Source organism: Perca fluviatilis, chromosome 7 (assembly GCF_010015445.1).
Source record: "Perca fluviatilis chromosome 7, GENO_Pfluv_1.0, whole genome shotgun sequence".
Lineage (NCBI taxonomy): Eukaryota > Metazoa > Chordata > Actinopteri > Perciformes > Percidae > Perca > Perca fluviatilis.
The window spans coordinates 33,263,179-33,281,327 of record NC_053118.1 but is presented as its reverse complement, the minus strand read 5'-3'; the positions used below and the strand labels follow the sequence as shown (position 1 = coordinate 33,281,327).

The window sequence follows — 18,149 nt, the reverse complement described above, 5'->3', positions numbered from 1 at the left end:
TTGAGTCCTTCGCTGCATCTCATGTTGCTTAAATGGTGCCATGTCATTTCTCTGACCTCTCAATAACCCAAAAAATTCCCTTTGGTCCTACAGCCCACTAGTCCAACGTCCACCAAAGATATTACGAATCCCACTATAGCCACGCCAAGACCCGCCCTTCAATAGCATTTATTGGCCAGGCATCCATGCTTACACAAGGTAACATAACCCCATTTGTACAGGTCCTATCCCCTGACCAATCGGCTATCCTAACCTTAACCACTCAAGGTCAAATGCCTAACCCCATCCAATCAAGCTGCTTCGTAGGGCGGGTCTTGGCGTGGCCATAGTGGGATTCGTAATCTCGCCACCAAAGAGACGTCGGACTAGTGGGCTGTAGGACCAAAGGGAATTTTTCGGGTTACTGAGAGGTCGGAACAACGGAGCGTCAGAGAAATGGGCAGTGCCCGCTTAAATTGCCTCCTCGAGGCCTCCACTTGCCTCCCTTCCTTGCGTCTTAGTCCCTCCCACCAGGGGGGGGAGGTGGGGGGCATGGGAAAGACGCAAGTAAATGTGTTTAAAAGGGATGAGACGTCCTTTCCTCTGAAGCGTCACATGAATTTGCCAGCTGTATGTGCGGAGTAGCAACTCCTTCAGTTGCAAGGCTTCCAGGAAGGCTGCTCTCGTGTATCCTCGGCTATAGCTCCTCGATGATCCCCTTCTTGATGCTCGCTCCTCGGGGCAGAAATAAGAGCTTTGAGACGGCCTTCACCGAGGAGGGACAGAACAACTTCCAGTTCAGCCGAGGAGTCGAGGAGAAAATCAAATAAGGTTGATGACATTCAGCTAATATCTCATCTACCCTGGAAATCCAGAGTTCTTGCGAGAACACAATTTGAATTTGCTCAGCGAGTCACTCTGGCATTCAGTAATGATGCTCATTAACTATGCCCTTGCACCAATCACATCGGTGTATCTGATATAGGCGGGCCAGAGGTGAGCTAAACAGATGATGACAGCGCTGCGATGTCAAAGTCATTAGTAAACATTGCAAGATGGCTACGGATGAACACCAGTTGTTTGAAATGGCTTTGGCCGCTACAATGAACGAGTTAGACTTGGCTTTTTATGTAAAAGAGGAACAGAAAATGGCGCTCCAATCATTTTTCTTTGCAAGAAGGACGTTTTTGCTGTTTTGCCGACCGGATACGGCAAGACTTTAATCTACCAGTTAGCTCCGCTGGTAGTTAAGCGCATGGGGCTCTGGATACGTCACCCCGTGTATTGTTGTGATTGGTCGTAGTGTTATCCAATTGCATTTTTTTTCATTACTCAATGCCAGACCCTTAACCTGTCGGATTTGGGTCTGGATTTCCAGGCTAGAGAATCATAAGGTCCTGGTCCCTACAACAGAATGTATGGTCTCATTTTTGAATGTTTTTTTTTTTATGAACAAGGACGTTGACAACATGATAAAATTGCTGTGTCTTTTGGGCTAATATCATATTCACAAGGCCAGATTTCTTCAGTTTCTTTCCAGCAACAAAATGTTTTATGGTGAACTTCATACATTCTTTGACTATGTATGTAAAGTATTTAAAACAAAAAACTTCTCATCTCCTGAGGAACACTAAAGACAATATTGCCAGATGATTGGTTATTTATATTTTATGAACTGAAACTGTAAGCTGTATATTTATGTGCATATTGTGAAAATACTCCCTGTACTGTTATTTTTTTGTGTAATAATATGTATGTAATAATACTGTGTTGATAATAAAGATTGTTAAAAAATGCAGCCCTGGATGGGAATACTGCTGCGTTCATGCCACCTCGGAATAACGGGCACCTCCCCCCTGGTTACGTTGTTTTTCCGACTGGTAGCGTTCACATGGTCAGGATGCGTGTTCTTCTTCTTCTGTTATATTGGCGTTTGGCATAACAACTTTTTGCATGACTGCCACCAACGGTTGGCCGTAGCCTAGATCATCAGGTGTGTGAAAACATGGAGGCCACAATACCAGAAGATTCTCTGCTGTTTTCTTATACAAGCATCCAAACAGCACATCGCCAGGTGTTTGTTTGTGTTATCTGCAGGACAACGAACGGGAAAAGACACGGATAATGTGTTTTTTTTTATACATAGGCCTATTTATGAATAATTTTAAACATATTATGTCTGTGTATGTTTCTTGGCAGAGGCATTTGTCCACAATAAACAGTTTATTATCATTGAAATATGTTCAGTGAACCAAAGTCGCCTACATCAAACGTCAGTTGTCAACAACGCGTCACCAACTGGGAAACTCGGGTATCAAAATCCAGCCCGAGTTTCCCACCTCTGATTCCCACAGGAAGTTACGTAAATGGTGACGTTTTCACTCGGAAAAACGTTTTTCCGATGTCCATGAACGCACGGTACCTCTCTCTCTCTCTCTCTCTCTCTCTCTCTCTCTCTCTCTCTCTCTCTCTCTCTCTCTCTCTCTCTCCCTCCCTCTAGAGCAGTGTTTCTCAAATGGTACGTGAGATATTTAACAAAATGTTTAATAGTTACAAGGCTATTGCTGAATTTTTTTTTCCTACCAAAAATGTGACATTCGTGTCGCCTTCTGAACCTAATCTTGCCTTCCTTCATATACTGTCCTACTTTTTAGCTTTTTTCGAAGTTGTCATTGTTTTTGAAGTTTTTGACCATTTTCGACCTATTCCTGCCTTACTTCCTTCCTTTCCTTTCTACCATCTTTTTCCAAGGTTTTGTCTTTTTTACAGTTTTTGTCTCCTTTTCTCATCAGCATTTAAATTTTTTTTTCAGTTACCAGGCTGTTGTTTAGTAAATCTATCGCTGACAGCGCTTTATTGTTCCTCTTTATATAGACTTTTTCTACCAAAAATGATTGGTGCTGGCCAGGGGTTACTTGACTTAAACAAACAATTCAAAGGGGGTACATTATTGACAAAAGTTTGAGAACCACTGCTCTAGAGGGCTGTCATCAATCTGCTCATCACCTCTGGCTCCCTGCTATTCCAAACACACCTGCTGCAATCAGCTCAAACAATCCCTGCTCTTCTCCACTCAGATTGTTGTCTCAACTACTGCGGTAGTCGTTTGTTTCAGGCCTCACTAGTTCATTCTGAGAACTGTACTCATGTTGTTTCCCTAGCCAAACATTAACTGCTCCCCTCCCCTCTGCCTGGCATCTTATCCTCTCCATTCTCTGTTGACCTGCAATAAACCTTAAACTTCACTTAACTCTGTGTCAGTGTCCTGCTTTTGGGTCCACCCTTGTGACATCACAACATTTGCAGAATGAGATAATCTGGCACGATTTGCTTCTCGGCACACAAGCACAAATGTACACAGCACACTATTTTACTGTGAAGTTATTTCCTGTGGCAGTGCAAACTTTGAGATTAAAACATGTCTTTAATGGTCTGGCATTATCTTGAAACAAGGTAGTGTTTCCAAATTCAACATTTTGCTACATTATTAATGAAAACCTGAGCCAGATTTTCTATTCTTGATTTGAGGAAAAGTAAAGATGAAACCCTTTCGTTGACTTGATTAACTGAGACCAACTGGAGCCTCTCGACTCTCTCTTTTGTGTGCGAAACCAAAGCAACCATCTCTGATTACTGATCAGAGTTGGTCTTAAAACCAGCTGCAGAGATCCACAAGTAGTGGATAAGTGACAATCATCTAACATCACACTTTTACAGTCATGACTATTATTCAGTTGCAAAATAATACATAAATACAAGAATTATTAATGTTCAGCATTTAACAAGTAATACAAATGAGACATACTCTGTTTTAACAGGGCAGAGAATACAGAAATACAATATAGAGTCTGCATAAAATATAAACACGTCTGCTGTGCATATATGGTTCTGCACACAATATTTGTAATACTTTAAAGAAGTGATTTTGTGTTACATGCCAACATGCCTTCTATTCAAAAATGCATTTAATACATAATACATTTCACATCTCTCTCTCTCTCTCTCTCTCTCTCTCTCTCTCTCTCTCTCTCTCTCTCTCTCTCTCTTCTGTCTCTCTGTGGGACATCAACCAGTAAATAATAAGTTCAAGGGCGTCATCTACTGGCCATTTGCAAACTCTACGAATGGTTGCATGAACTTGTAAAAAAATGAAAAGTGACCGTATTTAATTGTTACACAATAGGCTACTGATTCAACACTAAAAGTGAGAGGAAAGAAGTAATTTGGAAAATAAATATTACTTTAAAATAACAAATTTAAATGTTTTTTAAGAAACATTAATCATCATCACGTGTGAGCTCAACTCAACTCAAATCCATCAATAAAAACAATAAAGCTGCTGCTGACCAACTATTGAAAACCGGGACTCTTAGACAAACAGCACAACCAGATCAAGTTAAAAAAGATATTTGGCAGCAATCAAATGAGTGATCATCTGACCATACATATTTAATTAGTCCAGGAGCAATGAACTTGAAACATTAGAAGACCTATAGAGAGCTACTTTGAAATTATGGGATGCACACTCAAGGAGCTCATACAAAATAGAAAGTGCTGGAGCGCTATGAATTCACTTGTATGCTCACTTTTTGCCATAGAACCAATATCTATCTATCACTAAGCATTGTGAATCCTTAAGGTCTAGCATGGAGTAATGAATCCAACGATCCACCAAGAATCACGTTTCGATTTTTATGTTCCCAGGTAGGTCAGCAATTTCCCCAAAACACATTGTATTCCTAGAAGTGGTTGGTAGAGTATGTCCTGTGTGGCCTTTGATTCTGGAACATCTGGAGATGGAACACAAATGATTTCATATCCGCTGGGGGCCAAGCATGTAACAGACCAAGGTCCTTTCACAGTGTAGCTGCTGTCACCACATCTTCCTGGCACCTCGCTTGTTATCCAGAGTGCGACATGGGAGATCTCATTTGAGCCGTTGAGTTCATGGCCTTTCAGCGCCTGTCAACTGGGCACCCGGCCACGGACGTTCAGAGGGAGAGCAGAGCAGAGCAGAGGGCGTCAGCTCGGCCCTCGTGGATAACATGACAGAATGCCATGGGCAGGCAGGACAGGGGATCATTTTATTGTCATCATAATGAGACGATGGCTTTTGCTTTGGCATAAGCTGCACACAAAAGGTTACCTGAGTTCAGGCCTTCACTGAGACAATACTGATGAAATTGTAATGCTATTTTCTAACCTTTGGGTCAAAATGCCACCATAGGGATTTGTCTCTGATTTGATAGCTGATCATTATTCCTGTTAATAATTTCATTTTCAGGTTCTGTTCCCTTGTCCGCATTCGGTATTGTTGCTTCTGGCATCCTATCCTCCAAGCGGGGCCCAATTACAGAAACACCTCCCACGGATGAGGTTCTGCTCTTAACACTGTGCGCCCCCTCTCGAGTCATTGTGGGCTTGCCCAGGACACTTATGAGCTGTGCCCAGAAAAACGACTGCTGGCTGACCTGCTGGGGCCACTCCAGGTAGGTCTTGGTACTCAGCATCTTCTTCAGCTTGCAGTACTTGCTGGGCAAGGAGCTGGTATCGATGGGCTCCTTCACCACTAGTATGACGTCATTGAAGGTCTTGCCCACTGCTCTCTGCTGAGCGAAGTACAGCTCATAGTTGCACCACTCGCTGTTAACAAAGTGCCGGGAGAGGACAAATATTACCTGAGTATGGAGACAGAGAAAAAGAAAGTAAAATATTTGAAGTCCACATATGATATCATGAGCTATGGGGTTGTGTTGTATTTGGTATTGTTGTATTCTGGCATAACAAGTCTATTACAAAACTACATTTTGATACCTTACGACTGTTTTCAATGTTGTCAATTATGTTATCGATGATCCACCTTCCTGGCGTGAAGTCCCTCTCATGAATACACAAACGATAGGAGTTCTTGTTGCTCTCCAAACAGGGCAAGAGCTGGTCCCTCACCCAGTCGGCATCAGAGTGGCTGTAGGATATGAAGGCATGATAAGTAAAAGTCCCCGTTTCCCCGGCCGCTTTTTCCTTGTGAGCTCTGTATTTGGCCCTGATGATCTGATATGTGGCTTTAGTGTACCACGGGAGGTCAAAAATATAGCAAATTAGCATTAATATCAAGATCACCGCTGCCGTTGTCACAACACAGATGATGATAACTAGTCTGATGTCACATGCCACCTGACCTGGCAGGAATGTGGATATGACTGTGTCGAGCAAGGCCTCTGGGTGGTAACACCTGTAGTTCGAAGGCCAGTCTGTGAGGTTAATCTTTCCCTTTGACATTGTGTCCTGGACAAAAGCATGGAGCTCACACGTGCAATGGTAAGGATTGTTCCCTGCCCTCAGTTGAGAGAGTTGAGGCATGTCCTGGAAAGTTGCCTTGCTAATGAGACCAAACGAATTCCCATCTAAAGCAAGGGACTGCAGTGACGGACTTTTCCACTTTGATGGGATGAACTTGATTTTATTTCCAGTCAGCAGGAGCTCTTTCAGGTTGGTGGTTTTCTCAAAGTATGTCATGTCCAGCTGATCCAGGTTGCAGTCGGACAAGTCCAAGTAGTGCAATGTGGTGGGCAGACAACTGAGTGCTTCCCTTTTGAATTGATTGTGGTGAGCAATAACCCGAGTGATATTCTTTTGCCAAACGCAGTCCTGACTGTTTTCAGCAGAGCCCAGTTTGTTGTTGCTAAAATCCAATACCTGTAGCTGCTGGAACTCCCTTGTTAGCGAGGACAACCCCTTTAAACTTGTCACGTCATTGGTGCTAATGTTGAAGGTGTGAAGATGTGGCATGACGCCCTTGTAATCACACCGCTGGTTGAAGATGAAGTCATTCTGTAGTCGATTATTGGAGACATCCAGAACCTCAACACCTTCCATCTCAACCCAGGCGTCACAAGGCACAGAGTTGAAGTACACATGCTGAATAGACAGTTCCTTAATTTTGTTGAACCAGGTAAAGCGCCAGTCAAATCGCAGCACATCAGGATTGCTGATATACCTACAAGAAAAAGAGATTTGTAGTGTTCTGTATGTTATAATAAAAATCAAAAACACTGTTTCTCAAGGAGTTTGGTCTGAGTGATATACAGTATAGCTTGGGGGCAAGGACTGTATGAGAAGTTTAGTTCAAGGGAAAAAATATGTATGGTCCTTAGCACTATAGTAACAAGGAGGTTTGTTACATAGCGAGCAGTTTGACTTCTATTTGAAATTGGCAACTAAAAGTTTTTTTGAACAGAATTTTGGTTATATTGGCAAGCATTCTTCCAGTTCCACCATTTGTCTGTGGACAGAAAAAGGCAGGGTTCTAGGGGATCTAGGCAAATTCCTAGAGGGACTAAATACTTAGGCTCCACTATGTGAATACTTGGAATGAAATTTAACGTGTATGTAATCTTATCGTCTACAAACAACACTACAATTTAGAGTTAGACTTCTTGTAAACTGCACTGTGATACATCATGGGGCAGTGTCTAGCAACATTAGGGGTGTCCCCGACTAAGGATTTACACATTCGAATCAGAATTGTCGAATCTTTCTATAGTCGACTGATAGTCGAATCATCTATGTGTGTGTGTGAATGGGTTGGGAGGGGCACGACACTAGTCAGCAGGAGGGTATTACACGTATTTTGCATCCACCGCATGCATAACCGTCTCTCTTTTGGGAACTGTGTATCCTGGCTCAAGTGTGCGCATTAATTCTTTAAAACCTTCACCGTCCACAACATTCACTGGCCTCATGTCGAAACAATAAACTCTGCAATTTTGTCCGTGATTTCTCTTTTCTTTTTCTCAGACAATGGCGGTCTCAAATCTAGCTTTCTTTGAGTTAGTTTTGGCGCAGCTCCGGTACTACTACTAGATGAACTGCCGTCGTCAGTCTGAAGTCCCAACATATGATATTGCTATTCGTAAATTAAAAGCGCCATTATATATGAAAGATTGAACCGTCTTTATTGGTAGTAAACTTAGGCTACCCGTTTTAAGTGGAAAGCCATGTTTGTTGTTGACGAGTGGTAGGACATGAGCTGTTGGCAGAACTTGCATATAACTTTTTTTGGATCATATTTTACCTTTTCAAAGTGCATCCACACTTTAGATTTTCTTTTTCCAGACATTGTTAAGTAACGTTAATCCCTGCCGCCAAGATGCTCCTCGTCTGTCACGGATCAGGGAAAGTGAAACTTAAATCTGTCACAAGGGTGGTTGGATTTACACACACACACACGTAAAAAAAAAATATTTATTGAACGCTTTTTTCTTTTCACCTTTTTTTTTTACAGCATTATCATAATTAAAGGCTGTATATAACTTAATATAACCGTACAAAACCAGTAGTTCTGTGTGAAATTAGACATTGAGCACCCCCATATTGCCAAAATGGTATGATCCTTGTTTCATAATAACACCCGCGAAGATTCGACTGTGTAATTGGTGGTCGAATCAGGCTCCGCATATCGATGCATCGAATCTTCGACTATTCGGGGTCACCCCTAAGCAACATATGACATAATGACAAGCATGAGTAAAGTTTCCCACCAAATCTATTGATGTTCACATTGGCACATGGTGCCCCAAAATCAGTGTTGGAAAGCAACGAAGTAAATTTACCCAAGTACTGTACTTAAGTACAAATTTGAGGTACTTGTACTTTACTTGTGTCTTTTCTTTTCATGCCACATTCTACTTCTACTCCGCTACATTTCAGAGAGAAATATGGTACTATGGTATTTTACTCCACTACATTAATTTGACAGCTTTAGTTACTAGTTACTTTACAAATTAAGATGTTTGCACACAAAACAAAAAATACAGTCTAGTACTCAGCAATATTACAGCCTACAAGTCCAGCTGCTTTTTGATGCTTTTTTGATGCTGTTTGTAAAGCTTTGTTTTGGCACTTAAAATGCTTTTTTTGTTTCCAGTTTCTAAAATGTGAAGATATTTCTGCATTGAGTACTTTTACTTTTAATACTTTAAGTACTGATGATATTTACATACTTTTACTTAAGTAACATTTTCAATGCAGGACTTTTACTTGTAACAGAGTATTTTTACAGTGTGGTATTAGTACTTTTACTTAAGTAAAAGGATCTGAATACTTCTTCCACCACTGCCCAAAATGAGAAGATACTCACCAAAGATCCAACTTATCCAGTACCAGGTGTGTGATGCTGGAACTTGCTCCGCTATCAATAAATGTGGGTGAACGGGCAAAGTCGATGTACTGAAGTCTCAAACTTTTGATATGGGTGACTTGTAAGTTCACTAAAGCCATCCTGAGGACATTCTCATTGAATTTACCCCTGTGAAAGATGAGCTGATTGACTGTGATGAATTTTAAACCCTGGAAAATGTCTTCCTCTCTCATGTAGTACATGAACTCAAAGAGGTTGCGGAACTGGATGACGCTGAAGGTCTTGTTGGCAAGGTCACGTAGCATGTGGGGGAGAGCACTTGGCAGTTGATCTATGGCCATGTCAAAGCCCATCTGCTTTGTCTGGATGAATTCTAAACTTCCAGGCTCGTAGGAACTTAGATTGGAGGAACATTTGATAGCAAAAACTTGTAAGCCAATGTTCTTCAGGGGCTGAAAGTCTGTTTTCTTTAGTCCCATCACCATAGGGCCTCCCATAGACAGAACTTGCAGTTTGACAAATTTGGAGAAGCTATCAGCCAAAGTGGCATTTCTGTAAAGGTTATTAGACATGTAGAGCTGTTTGAGATTCAAAAGAGGTTTCAGGGCTGTGGCAGGAATTTCCTGTAGGGAGTTATTGAAGATGTCAAGATGTTCCAGGAGCAGGTTGTTTTTAAAGGCATCATTGTCAATGTGTGAAATGTTATTGTACAGCAGCTTTAGGATGCGAAGCTGAGGGAGGCGGAGGAAGTCGTCAGCACGAACAGCTTGAAGTTCATTGTAGGAGAGATCTATGTCTTCCAGTGTGGATGGAAAATGTCTCCAAGGGACACTGTCGAGCTGTTTTCCCACACAGTGTGCAGAGCGGCCAGAGTTGTAAATGCGACAGGGTCCTCCGTCAGTGTTGGCGGTGGTGGGCAAAGATGGAGTCGGGGATGTGAGTGCTCCAAGAAGAAGAGCACTGAAATTAATCCATTTCCAAATCATTGTGACCGTCTTGTAGAGAAACAAGAAAAGGAGAGATTAAACATTGGTATTTTATTCATTGATCTAATGAACACAGAACATTGACCCCAATGTTTTTTTGTAGCCGTGGTTTACTTTTTGTTTTTCACATAAACCTACATTATGCCTCTCTCCAGAGATGCAGGAGGTCCATTTGCTCAAGTACAAGTTTGAAATACTGATACTTTGTCTCCACACTTTTGTTTTGTGATAGTCTCCACTTTTCTTCCAGTACATTTAGTTTTCTTTCTTTCTCCCTTCTTTCTTTTTTGTTCTCTTTTCTTTTTCTTCCTTACCTTATCTTAAGTATCTTAGTAAATAAACTGGCATCTAATCCCTGGCATTCTTTTTTTTCCTGCAAAAACTAATTAATTAATATTCTTCATGTTCATTCTTTCAAAGAAACCCCAAAACGCAAAGAGAATTCAAAATGATAGAGGCATGATGTCATATCTTAATCTGTACCTCTACAAGATCTTTGATACATTTTCCATCATATCACATTAAATCATAATCGTGCATCTGCAGAAAGAAAAAACATTTAGTTTTTTCTGCAGGTTAAGTGAACCTTGCAAGACACACAACAGGCAACAGGCTGCACACATCGCTCTACCTACAGCTACATCATATCGCGGTCCCAGGCAGCAATTCTGCAGTGAAAAAGAGAGACTAGTCCATATTGAATAGACATTTTCATTGGTCCCTATTGTCCTCTTTTTATACAGCAGCACTCACATTATACACTGCACAGTACTTACCTTCCTAAGACTCCTTTCCTGCCACGCAGACTCTTTCAAATTCCCTTTCCTAAAGCTTTATTTATACTGTTCCGGCCCTGACATGGAGGAGCAATCAAGCTTTATAACCCCCTTTAACAAACACTGTTGGTTTTATGTAGTCCAGAAGTGACGTGACTTGAATAAACATTTATGTATGTGCGGATACGGGTGGTGTAGAAATAAATTGTGTCCCTATTTATTTTAAGTACTCTGTGACTCTTGGACAACCATCAGAATAAACCAGAGTTCAGTACATTTAATTTTGGTTTGCTTCAGAACGGGAACTAAATTAAAATCCCTTTACAGAGGCTGCAGAAACAACGACATTGAGGTAAACGTGGTGAATGTTGTTTTTAGCTTTTCCAGAGTTGATGAATCACAAAAGATTGATTGTACTGTATTATTTCGTAACATTTATCATATGATAAACCCCACATTAGATATATATCTGTTTCAGGAATTTTCCGCCATGTGAGCAATACGGAATGAGATTATTTTTATCATGTTAAATTCCAGGTGTATTCTTCCCCCAACAGGTGTTTTTGATATTCAGCAGTTCACTCCTCGTTCCTCTCAGATCAACGCTTATCTGAATGACTCATTGTAAACACAAGACAGCAAATGAAAGATTTTATTATTTGAATGAATTTACCACGTGTTTACTGTGATGAGGAAACACTCCGGTTATCTAATCTGGTCAACAGCGGACGGCCGTTCCAGGAAATTGGCGGCAGATTATATGAACATCAATAATATAGATTATTATAGAACAAAAGGCACTGTTTTAAAATGATGTTGTAATATCACTTTGCAATAACAAAGCTTTGGGAATCGATACAATTTGGTCACAGACTATTTCAAATGCATTCACGTTTGAGTCTTTTGCACATAACAAAAACATTTACATGTTTTTAGCATGTCAGTGGCAGTTTTTAAATGCTAAAGGACATTTCCAAGAGGCTCGTGAGTTTTGCAGCAATTTCCACCTATGCCAAATTAACTGAAAAAACATGATTTCTCAGAAACAAAGAACTTGTGGCTGTAACCAGGGGCGTTGGACTTGGGGGAAAAAGAGGACTGAGTACTCAGGGTGAGGAGGGCCCAAAAATATAGAATGAATAGCTGTGGATGTGGGGAGGGGCCCATAGAAAATGCCTTTCTTCAGGGCCCAAAACTTTTTGCTACACCCCTGGCTGTAACAATCCTATAGGATGGTGACATGTTCAAGGAGAGTTCCGTGTTTCCAACACATTGAGTAACATTGAGGATATCACAAGTCTTTTCCGCTAGACATGGGTCATAGTAGTCACAGTCTATGTCTTTGTGATCTAGTACCAAACTGGGGACTATATATTTCTTGCAAGTCTGTTTGACTATTATATCTCCCATTAGCCACCCTTCAACCATGGGTCAGTGCTTCAAGCTCTGAAAACATTAAACTCAGGCAAACACCATCCATTCTTTCTTTTCTCTGTTTACAAAGCATCTGATCTCTACTCAAGTGAACAAAATAAAGGCTGCCTTAGGTGAATTCCTCGGTTTTACAAGGCAAAGGAGGTCAACCAAAGCTGTGGGTTCCTAACCTACGATGTCAAGAGTTTTAAACTCATGATTCCAGTTGGTTTAACTTGCCTGGCAGGAGTTTCTGTATGGTGTAAATGTAGATGTTTATGCAGTTTCCTATTCTTTGCCGAATATGCCAGGCCATTCTTTATTTAATTCTCAGATTCACTGTAGCTTCAGAGGTGAGGTGTATTTCAATCACTTCACCGTTGTAACACATTGAAGTTTGCAGGTTTTAAGATATCTAGGTCATGCAATCCAAAACATCTACACCACTCATTGGGAATACACACAAGACATATGGCCCCTTTCATGGTCAATATTTTGCTAATGCAGGTTGGCCCATTGCCAGGTTCATATAGTACGAGCTGAATGGACAGCTGGAAAATCTCCCAAGAGCACGACAGGAGGGAAAATATTTGTTTTCTCTGCACCATAGAGATAGCTTTCACAAATCCAGTCATGTTTAAGATCTACAGACTGACACTGCCTGGAAACAATGGCATTGTTCATCTGTGGACCCAGTTGAATAGGTGTTGCAACACAAGGATGCAAATGAATACTTAATCTTCCTGAGTCAGTGTTGTGGTAAGAAAGAATAACTAACACAACTGGAAATGTTTCAGTGCGATGGCAAATCTCATTGTTTAAAAGGTACAGTGCTTGTCCTCTATAATAAACTCAATGACAGACGAACCATGAAAAGTGACAACTTGTAAAGATGTTGTGAAAGAACAATCTTCAATCTCTCAAAAAAAATCATTAATGTGGCAAGCCATTCCCTAGAGAAAACAGCAAGCTGTATTTGGACTCAAGTTAGATAGTCTTATTAAAAATAAAGGATCAAAATGAATGCAGAAGAACCAGAGATAAGCCTTTTTATTCAATTCATTCTGATTCCTTGTCAAAACCTGGCAGCCATCTTACCCACAATGTACTCTGAACAAAATTCAGGATCCAGTATCTGGTGTTAGGGTTTGGGGTTAATCTCTCGCTCTCTCTCTCTCTCTCTCTCTCTCTCTCTCTCTCTCTCTCTCTCTCTCTCTCCTGAGCAAATGCTTACATTCCATGGCTTCTGGCACTTTTGTTAAGTAAAGATATTGCACCAGGCTTTTAAGAAAATTTAAAATAGCAGCCAAACAGTGGAATTGCAACTCCCAACCCTTCACGTGATGCCGCCTGGCCCAAAAATGACTTTTTCCCATAGACATGGCAAAAGAGATGTCTGTAAGTCAGTGGCTACATTTTTTTGAGTGTCCACAACCCCCTGCAAAATGATTCGTTTCACTATCAGAGGTGGATCCATTGGGGACGATGACATTTGGAAAGTCTAGAAGAGCTGCACAATTAAATTATTTTGTCTAGTGCTAAACTGGAAGAAACCGGCTCGGCCCCCGGAGGTCTCAACTGCGCCTGCTGTTTGGGCCACACATTACGGAAGCACCGCGGAAATCTAGGACATTTTTGGCTCCATGATGGCTTAAAGCAACTCTAATAGAAAGGAAAAAGGCTCTGCCTCAAACGCTGTATCAGTTCTTATTCTACATCCATGAGTTGGGTGGGTTACAATAGTAGTCGTTATTGTAGCCTTGAGCCGCTAGTCTCAAGCAGAGATGAGGAGGTCTGGTGAGCTAGCTCCTTTATGACATCAGACCTCCAGATTTTTATTTTTAAACTTGTAGTATTCAGCCCCAACCAATGCTGAATCAAGTGACATCACTATAGACAATTGAACAGACTTCACGCAGCCATGTAAAATTGGAGTACAACTTTAAGTGAATTTAAAGTTCAAAACTTTTACATTCATCTTGAAGTGTAATTGTGATGTCTGACTTAAATTAACTGTAAAAAACTCTAAAATAAATAATAATTATCCTGTCTAATTAAACTTGTGTTCTAATAAAGCAAAGTTGTACTCTAGTAATGTATTGTGGTACTGTGCGGTCCATAGCAACCCAATGCAACGTACATGCTGCACTTAGTAGTCCTGTACTAAAATAGCAACAAGGCTATGAAAGAAACACTAAATGGCTCACTCATTGATCAAACTACGATATCTCTTTATTATGCCATGAACGGCGTCATCCAATGTGCTCAATATCTCTATTACTGTGTGATATTTACCCAACAGTCAATAGTCGGTGGCAAACAGCTCTTTCATTGACATGTGCTGGCAGCACTGTGCCCACTGCCTCTTTACGACTATACATTCATCTGGCAGCAGACTGGTTTCACTGATAAGTCTTTACTCTGTTTAATGACGATAATGATTTTTGATGACGCTCCATGTTTATGTGCTAGGCACAAACACACTTGTACTTGAACATTTTGCTCCCAGGTCGTCATCCTCATCGTCCACAGCGACAGACACTCAACATGTTTATGTGCTGGGGTTGTTTATGTCATACATGAAGTGATCGTTTTATTTCCAAAACCATTTTCCCACTAGCACCTGGTTGTATTTAACCACACAGGATACACAGGATATGGCCATCTCTGAGATTTATGCTGCCACCCCCTTAGGATGCAATGAGTTTACATTCTGCTGCTCAAAGCATTTATGTTACTCAATTTACAAAAAAAAAAACAGCAGCTGCTTTTTCTTCCCCCATTACTCTGGATAAACAGCAGGGCATTCTGTCAACTATTATTTAGTAGATTCAATTAAAAATGTCCACAGCAACAGAGACAGGTGTCTAAAAACTGGACAAATGAAACCAAGACTATCTGCATGTAGATGCTACAATGGAAATGTGAAAAACAAATGAAGGAAGTGACATTTTAAACCTGCACCATGCATTGTTTTAATTCAAAATGTGTCAGCAATGTCCATGCATCATTTAACTGTAGGTGATGGGAACAGAGAGGGCAGTAAGTGACAAGTCGAAACCCAAAGGTGAAATATAATCATTTCTTGAGCATGCTGTCAAAAACATTGTCCCATCGTTGGAGCTACCAAAAGAAACAATTGATGTCACAGCACCAGTCTTTGATACATTATAGATCTTTGTTACAGCCGATACTTTGATTCGTCATAGCACAAAAAAAACGCAGGTATGAATAATAACATATTTGCTATTAGTCACAATAGACATTACTTCCTTTTCACTTCAGTTACTACTGACATTGTAGTCTCGCTTTGCCAGACCTTCCTCTACAGCGCTGCGGAGGAAGGTCTGGCTAGTCCACACAGCATTCTGGGATGGAAGAAAAATGTTCTCTGGTTTATTGGCATTTCTTTACACCAATCACAATCATCTTGGGCGGCACTAAGCGCTGTACGGAGCAACGGCGCCTCTGCAAAATAGCCTCGGGAAGGAACGTGTTTTGGTGGAACGTGTAGGTTGAAAAGTACGGTTAAACTAAACTAAGTACTAAGTAAAAACTTAGATAGGAAAGATACTCCGGGCATAGATCTGAGAAAAGGGATTCACTGGACTTCTGCTCTTTCTAAAATAACCTCTAAAATGGTTTTATCCTACCAAAAGACCTGGGTATTTACATTTATCGTGGCAGCGCCGTCTAGTGGCTGTAGTAATTATGACGGTAGCAAAGGAGGTAGGAAGGTGACGGAGTATAAGAGTTCCAAGGTGGATGGAGAAAGGTTGGGGTGGTGCATGTGTGCAAAATTAGCTTATTTGCCTTTGGAGCTTCACAGATGCCAACAATTAAACAGGCTGATTGCCTGAGGAGACGGGTGTCTTAAAAGATAAGACTATGTTAGTTTACCTCTTTATTATTATCAACAAATCTCATTATAAGACCAAAACCAACAATTTATACAAAATCCCCAGTGGGGAAATTACAATTTACACTCGTTGTTATTACACACTACACAGGCCCGAAATACACACACACATTCTCAGGTCTTTTTACATGCACAAATGGAGAGATGTCAGAGTGAGTGAGTGGGCTGCAACTGCTGGACAGAGCAGCTGGGGGGGTTTCGGTGCCTTGCTCAAGAGCACCTTGGTGAACTGGCATCTCTTCAGCTACCAGTCCACACTCCATACTTCAGTCCGTACGGGCACTTGAACCAGCGACCTTCCGGTTCTCACCTCAACTCCCTACAGACAGGTGATAAGAGTGTCCGTTTTTTATGACATTTGGTCATCAAATAAAAGATAGAAAATGTGACCTCGGAGGGATTACTAATTATTGCGATGTATTCTGCTGGGAACAAGAATGTCTGTGCCACATTTCCTGGCAATCTATCCATTATTTGTCAAGATATTTGACATACAGAGGAAAGTCGTCAACCGTTACTGACCAGGAACACCCAACATTTCTGCTATGTGATTGATTGGCATTTTTACAGGATTGCAGGAACTACAGAAACCGGATCTTTTTCGTTTCCTTTTTCAGCGTCCATGAATTATTTATTGCTGTCGGGTAGTAAAGACCATTTCACACAATATATAAAAAAGTGTATATTGGAAATAGTTACTAATCCTTCCTTTAAGTCTGTGTGTGTGTGTGTGGGGGGGGGGACTAAATAACTAAATAACTAGCTGAAAATGTGTGAAATCAGGAATCAACACATCCTCTCAAAACCTCTACACTTCCATTATTCCATTTCCTCTTCTTGTCAGACATGTGGACTGGTCTGGGAAGTGAAACTGTCCTCGGGTTATTTTGGCTGGAGCATCACAGCCTAAGTAATAACCAGAGTCATCAGCCAAGAGGCGAGGCCCGTAACTCACAGTCCAAAATACAAACACTAAAATCCCAGTGTGTTGTTAATCTCAAAACACTTAGAAACGATACTATAAAAATGCCGGGATAAAAAAACATTTATCTCTATAAGACTGACTCTGTTTGCACAGTGCCAGTGCTTTACCGTCGCTCAATATAAAAACCTTCATAGCCTTTAGTCATGTCATCATGAACACAGGCATGGCCTAAAATTGATGGTCATACAAGTTATGAATACAGCAGATTTAAACTGTGACAAACATGACTTGAATCATTTGTATATTAAGGGTGAAAAAAATCTTGAACTCACCTTGAAATACCGAGCGGTCAGATTGGACTTCTTCGCCAGTTTGACTTTTTCACAGCACATTTTAACCTGTGCTGCCGTGTGTTAGATGCTCAGTGAGAAGTGAGTCAACGCTGGACGAGTTAGCCTGTGGCAACTCTGTCTGGGCTGGAATTTCTCTCGCTCTGCCTCTCTCCCTCTCCTTCTCTCTTTAATCTGTGTGTGGGTGTGTGTGTGTGTGTGTGTCTGTGTGTGTGTGTGTGTGTGCGTGTGTGTGTGCGTGAGTGCGTTCATACACACATGCGTGCATGCACATGTATATGTGCTATATATTGCTCAGGAATGCGCCAGGGGAGTATTTCTTCTAGCTCAGAAGCTCAAAAAAAAAAAAATACTTCTACACTACTACTACTTATGAGCTGTTGTTGACACTGTTGTATGGACTGGATGTTCTGCCTTCAACCCAATAAAATGCAATGAATGGAATTTAATTTGTGCTGCTCAAAATATGAACAATTAATGTTACTAAGATCAACAGTGACATGTCTGACAAGTAGGGGAAACATGGATAATAGATGGAAAACAGTTGTGGATGGAGAAAGGAAAGGAAAAGAACAGAAATAAATAATTGACAATGATATCCAGTGTTGCCGCCTGTTTATGTTCATTTCTTTCATTTTTAAACCTTCAATCCTAACTGTCCT

General features: G+C 40.9%; 1 protein-coding gene across 2 annotated transcripts; it reads right to left on the bottom strand.

The window, feature by feature from the left end:
* Positions 1-2,810: 2,810 nt before the first annotated feature.
* On the bottom strand, positions 2,811-17,598 carry tlr18 (toll-like receptor 18). 2 transcript variants are annotated; one of them, XM_039804734.1, is made up of 4 exons: positions 17,470-17,598; positions 9,119-10,113; positions 5,794-6,976; positions 2,811-5,657 (listed from the first exon to the last, which is right to left on the bottom strand). In XM_039804734.1, the coding sequence occupies exons 1-4, from the start codon at positions 17,527-17,529 to the stop codon at positions 5,190-5,192; spliced, it is 2,706 nt and encodes a 901-aa protein (XP_039660668.1). In that variant the 5' UTR covers positions 17,530-17,598; the 3' UTR covers positions 2,811-5,189. The 2 variants fall into 2 exon arrangements, with proteins under 2 accessions (XP_039660668.1, XP_039660669.1); XM_039804735.1 differs by lacking the exon at positions 17,470-17,598 and adding an exon at positions 10,881-10,892.
* Between the last annotated feature and the right edge of the window lie 551 nt (positions 17,599-18,149).

Coding starts and splice junctions, on each gene's coding strand:
- tlr18 (XM_039804734.1), bottom strand. CDS start 17,529: ATGTGCTGTGAAAAAGTCAAACTGGCGAAGAAGTCCAATCTGACCGCT. Junction 6,977..9,118: donor CTGGATAAGTTGGATCTTTG/GTGAGTATCTTC, acceptor TTTTTCTTGTAG/GTATATCAGCAATCCTGATG. Junction 5,658..5,793: donor ACATTGAAAACAGTCGTAAG/GTATCAAAATGT, acceptor CTCCATACTCAG/GTAATATTTGTCCTCTCCCG.